We start from the raw sequence: 5,711 nt of genomic DNA on the forward strand, positions 1-5,711 counted from the left end.
AGAGAGAGAGAGAGAGAGAGAGAGAGAGAGAGAGAGAGAAGAATTGGACAGAGTCTAAAAGTTTGATGGTGAAAAAGAAAAGTCAGCAGACAGTGAAATGTGAAGGCAGAAAAGTTTTGAGGGGTCAAGGACATGAAGATAAAAGTAAACTGAACAGGAAACAGGGAGTTGAAAGCTAAAAGGATTGTGGCTGGGCCAAACCCTCTTCAAGGGCAAAAACTTAATCGGAGAAATTGTCTGACCTGTGTTGGAGACCAGGATACACACCAGAGCTCTCCAGCAGGAGAGAAGATGTAAGACTGATTCCGTAGTTTTCTGCATGGACAAAGCTGTGGCAATGCCTCCCTGTGTTGAGACTACACAGCGTCTGCAGGTGAGCAGAGGAGGTAAGAGAGTAAGGTACTAGCTCTAGAGGATGGCAGTAGGGGAAGAGTTATGAGAGCTTGGAAGAGAAGTGGGGGACATGGCGGCACAGGTTGGCATCAGGCACTAATGATGTATTTTGCATGCTTTCTAATTTAGTCCTATCAGATTCCCCACATCGTGTTTGCCATTTCAGAGTGCAAGCCGAGACAAGGTCATCACCCCCAGGCCACATGCTAAAGGTAAAAGAGTCAGCATTTGAGCCCAAGTGCTTCCAGAAATCACCATAGGAAGGCAAAGGTTTTTAAAATTAGATTTTATTGATACTTTTTAGATATACACAACAATAACATTCATCATAGAGAATTTGTACCTGTACACTATGTAACTTGTTTTTTCCTACTCTCCCTTTAGCCCCTCCTGCCTTCCTTATTTACAAAGCTTTGTTTACATGTTTTCCTTTTCTCTCTTTTTTAAACTTTTCCTTTCTTTCCTTTATCCCTCTACTCTTTCTTGTTCTCCTCTCATTGAACATTTAGGAAGGAGAAATGCTGATGTGGGGCCAGAACAAGGGCAGGTGGTCCAGGCTGCAGCAATGGGCAGACACAAGACTCCTCCGCAGAAACTGGGGCACTGGGTTGGGGGAAGCAGGAACTGGGTGTGAGTGGCTGGGCAGATGTGGAATGCAAAGTTAGCAGCCCACAAATGCATGGGCTGTCAGGCATTCGGGTATTCCATTGCCCATGATCACCTCCAGTCTCTGGTAGAGCTCAGCAGCTCAGCTGGGGGGTGAGGGACGGAGAAGGGGAAGCATTGGGGCACTGAAGATGGGGGACATGGACACCAGGTTTAGATGAGACTACACAGCTGTCTGCAGGTGAGCAGAGGAGGTAAGAGTGTAAGGTACTAGCTCTAGAGGATGGCAGTAGGGGAAGAGTTATGAGAGCTTGGAAGAGAAGTGAGGGACATGGCGGCACAGGTTGAGATCGGAATGGAGAAGGAAACACCAGATGCAGAATGGAGAACACAGTGGCAGGCTTAGAGACTCCCTGTATGGTGACAAATTCTTCTCTTAAAAATTAACCTGCTAGGGGCCGGGGAGAGGGCTCAGTGGAATAAGTGCTTCCCTGGCAAGCACAAGGGCCTGAGTTCAATCCCCAGTTGGGGGGGGGGGGAATTAACCTGCTGCAAGGGAAACACAAGAGGAAAGAGGCCCTAAGGAGAGCGGAAATAATGGAAGCCATGCAGGACATAAATATCTGCAGAATGAAGGAAGTAACAAGGGAATTACAGGAAAGTGAGAGAAAAGGACAAGAAAAACAGATGAGGAAGGGTGACAGTGAAAACTCCTTTCATCCAGCACACCAAACCCCTCAGCTCCACATCTGTGGGCACCAATCTGGGAGAGTTGCTGCAGCAGCCTGGATAGAGAAGGAATAAGGGTGGAACTCATCCAGGGCAAGACCACTGGGCTGTGTCACCTCAACTCAGACTGTGACCGGATTAAGACCCATCTGTGGCCTATTTGATTTGTAAAATGCACTTAATGACATTCCTCCAACCCTACAACAAAGGAAGATGGCATTAGAGAGGTCTGTCCATTTAGATAGAAGCAGGCTTGGATGAAAATAGATGTGTTCAGAGAAGCAAGTCTGGAAGGGTCTGGTAGATTCCAAACCCCTCTCCCTGTCTAGTTCATGTCCAGCCTCCGCTAAGGGCAGGAGAGGCAGGAACTGAGGCTGGTCCAGTAGGATTCATCCAAGGGCTAGGGGAGCAAGACCCCACGGCCAGGTTCAACTGGCTTTACTCCGGTCTTCTGTGTCACAGACCGCAGCACAGTCCTTACTTTGCAAAGAATAAGCCCACGCAACCTTTATCCAACTGAACGCACGTCCCTGCAGGGAATTTGCTCCAGCAAAATTGCTACCATCTCCTTCCCCGCAGAATGAAGATCTCCTGGTTCTGTGCTTCCGCCCCGCACCCCTCGTGCCTTTGGGTCCCCTTCCCAAGGGTGCTTACCAGATAGGGTGGGGCAAAGGAGGAGGAGAAAAATAGGGTGCTAGTAGGGGCAAGGAAGCCAGAGAACGCGGAATTAGAGAGCCAGAGACAGAAACTGGAGAGGAGGGGTCAGACCACCACAGACAGCCCAAAAGATCCACAGAGATCAGTCTGAGACGCGGGCACTTGCCAACGATTTGGTAGCAATTCCTTCCCAAGGCGTTTCTGGGGCGTTACCACGGTGCCTGGCCTAGGGTAGCCCAGGACGCACAGGGCTCCAGGGTGCGGTCCCTTTGCCGCCCCCCCCCCCAGTTCTCTCCCCACCTCGCCCAAGGGGGCCGGAACGGCGTCGGCGCGCGGGGGCTTTTTGAAGCAGTCGAGTGGAAAATAGACTTTAACCGGCTTTGTAGCTGCGAGGGCCCCCGGAGCTGTCTCCGGGACGCAGGCTCGCAGCTCTCTGACCGGCCACTGCCAAGACCTGGCCTGGAGTCCCACAGAGTGGCGCCGCGCGCAGCCTCCTAACCCACCCCGGCGCTAAGGATCCGAGCTCTGGGAATGTGCTCGGGCCATTGAATTGACCCCGGCAGCGACGAGAAAGCGGAACTGCAGTCCAGTACCTAGCTTCCCAGCAACGCCCAGAACCCCCTTAGGCCCTGGCGCAGCGTTTTCTTGCGGCCTGGCAAGCCTGAGGCAAAAGTTTGTTGAGTACAAGCTCTTATTGCCAACAGCCCTTTCACTCGCGGGGTAATTAGTGCGTGAAATGGAAACTGACCAGAGCAGACCTGTCCGGAAGGTGAAGGTCGGGGAGTCCAGGCTGCTGTTGACGCCATCCCAGGCGGTAGGCTTCTCCTTTCGGGACCAGCTTGAGCTTCTTGGCCAGCTCGAGTTCAAGGCACAATGACCCCGAGGCCCCAAACAAACTTGAGTCCCACCAATAGAGAAAGCAAGGAAAGCAGATCACCCTGCTCCAAGGCCCAGTGTCCCGGTCTGAACCAGTGGTAGCCAGGTAAACGTGGGCTGCTTGGAGCGCGGCGCGCTGCTGCTGGAAGGGTCGCGCGGGGCCGAGCTAATTCCTCGAGAAAAGATCGAGCGTTCCCTTTCCGGAGCTGTCCTTAATAACAACCCAAAACCGCGAAACGTCAGGAATAAGGCTTCAGCACCAGATCGCCCTCAGGAAACCGATGTGGGTGAGCAAGAGGGTGCGTCAGGTCAAAGACGCAGGGAGTTGGTTCAAAGGAGAACTGATTTGTTCAATCCCATCCTATGTTGAAATCCAAGTTTTCTAAGACTAAATCAGCATCCCGGGACGAAAGAGGGTTCAGTTGGGTTGCACTGTGAGAAGAAGGGATGAAATTTCTCTCCAAAGTCCCAGGCTCTTTAGACGCCTCCTTCGGCCTGAGCGCGGGGTGAGACGGCTGCGGCAGCACCAGACTCAGCAGAAGGGCGGAGTCGTGAGGGGAAGCCAGGGTAGTCTCGGCGGTAGTGACCGTGGTGGTTCTGGTGTAGATCATCCCCCAAAGGTTCCAGTCCGGCTTTTCCCTACGACTGCAGGCTTCCTCCCCACCCCATCCCTTGCCCCGCCCCGCCCCGCCCCGCCCCCACCTTGGGGCAGGTGAGCAGCGGCCAATGGGCGAGCGCCGGGCAGGTGCCCGCTAACTCCAGCCAAGCAGCACCGCGGCCGAGGCCCGGCGGGGCAGTGCTGTGAGGATCGCAGGCCGGGGTCGACCCAGGCTACACTTGGAAGGGAGGGAGCTGGGCTCAGTCTTCGGGCCATTGAAGCGGCTAGCAGTAACGCAGGCAGCGTGCGAGCGAGCACCGGAGCCCGCGCCAGGAGCTCCCAGCTCGGCTGCAGGGGCCGCCGCTCCCGGCCGTACGCGGTGGCCCGACCCCGCGCCGAGGGCTAGCACAACCCGCACTGCCCGGCGCCTGGCTCGCCGGCGGGGGCCGATCGCGGGCGGGAGGGCAGAGGAGCTGAGGGGTGCGGGTGTGTGTGCATGTGCCTGGCTGGGTGCACACCCCGCAAGGCGGTAGCGCTGGGACGCGGAGCGCTCCCCAGAGCCCCGCTGTCTCGCACGGCTACGGCGGCCGCGATCATGTTCCAGCCCGCGGCCAAGCGGGGCTTTACCATTGAGTCCTTGGTGGCCAAGGACGGTGGCACCGGCGGGGGCACCGGCGGCGGGGGCTCGGGCTCCCATCCCCTGGCGTCAGCCGCCTCAGAAGAACCGCTCCGGCCCACGGCGCTCAACTACCCTCACCCCAGCGCGGCCGAGGCAGCCTTCGTGAGCGGCTTTCCGGCCGCAGCCGCTGCGGGCGCCGGCCGCTCGCTCTACGGAGGGCCCGAGCTTGTCTTCCCCGAGGCCATGAACCACCCCGCGCTGACTGTGCACCCGGCGCACCAGCTGGGCGCCTCCCCGCTGCAGCCCCCGCACTCCTTCTTCGGCGCCCAGCACCGGGACCCTCTCCACTTCTACCCCTGGGTCCTACGGAACCGCTTCTTCGGCCACCGCTTCCAGGGTGAGTGCCCGCGCCGTGCCCGCCGGCATGGGCTGTCCGCATCCGTGAGGCGAGGACGCGGGGGAGGTTGGGGGTGTGCGGACTGTTGAGAAGTTGCTGAGAAGGGTCCGGGTCCACGGAGGTTGGTTCTCAAACACAGTGACACCCCGCGGGATCCATCTGCGCTCTGTCCGCGGGTCTCCCGCCCAGAAAGCTCGGCTAGGACCTCCAGGCTTTCCCAGGATAGAGTGGTTCGGACGCCAAACCCAGGCTCATTCTTGTCTCCACTCTTGGCCCTTGCTCGGTCGGCCTATTCTCTCTCCCGATTGAGCTGGTCCCGGCCCCGAGAACTCAGGGCCAGCTGTCCTCCCACGCCCCGGCTTGAGCCAGGGCCATACTTGGCTCTCACGGTCACCACCAACTTCCAGGGATCAGCCCTCGCTGGGGTATTATCAGGACGGGGTAAAGTCCACCTGCGTGCCCGGCCCGGTGGGAAGCAAGGCAGCGGGTAGAGCTAACGGCAGAGTTAATGTTCAGTATGGAGTGCTCTGATGTCTTGGGATGTTTCTCTGCAACCTTGGCCAGCTTTCTTCAAGACACACATGCCCCTCAGATCCCGGGTGAAGAAGGTTTGCAATAAACAAACTGGCTTCCTCCATCGCTGGCGTTCTCGGGGAGTCCATTCAGCTTCTTCCAGACCGAGGACAGTCATACTGAGCAGGAGGTGTAGGCAGAGGGCTTTTAAGGTTGTAGCCAGTCCTAGCCCCCTAGTCTGCACCCAGCATTAGGTTTGCTAGTTAAGATTCTCCATAGGCCACACACACACGCACACACACACACACACACACACACTTGAA

General features: G+C 57.0%; 1 protein-coding gene across 1 annotated transcript in view; it reads left to right on the forward strand.

Moving 5' to 3' along the window:
* Positions 1 to 3,971: 3,971 nt before the first annotated feature.
* Emx1 (empty spiracles homeobox 1) overlaps positions 3,972 to 5,711 on the forward strand; it is a 16,974-nt gene continuing 15,234 nt past the window's right edge. Inside the window, exon 1 of the mRNA XM_004634084.1 lies at positions 3,972 to 4,875. Within this exon, the coding sequence (XP_004634141.1) occupies positions 4,356 to 4,875 (520 nt within the window). The 5' untranslated portion in view covers positions 3,972 to 4,355. The remainder of the gene's footprint in view (positions 4,876 to 5,711) is intronic.

The sequence above is a fragment of the Octodon degus genome, unplaced genomic scaffold, assembly GCF_000260255.1.
Source record: "Octodon degus isolate 3935 unplaced genomic scaffold, OctDeg1.0 scaffold00058, whole genome shotgun sequence".
Classification (NCBI taxonomy): domain Eukaryota; kingdom Metazoa; phylum Chordata; class Mammalia; order Rodentia; family Octodontidae; genus Octodon; species Octodon degus.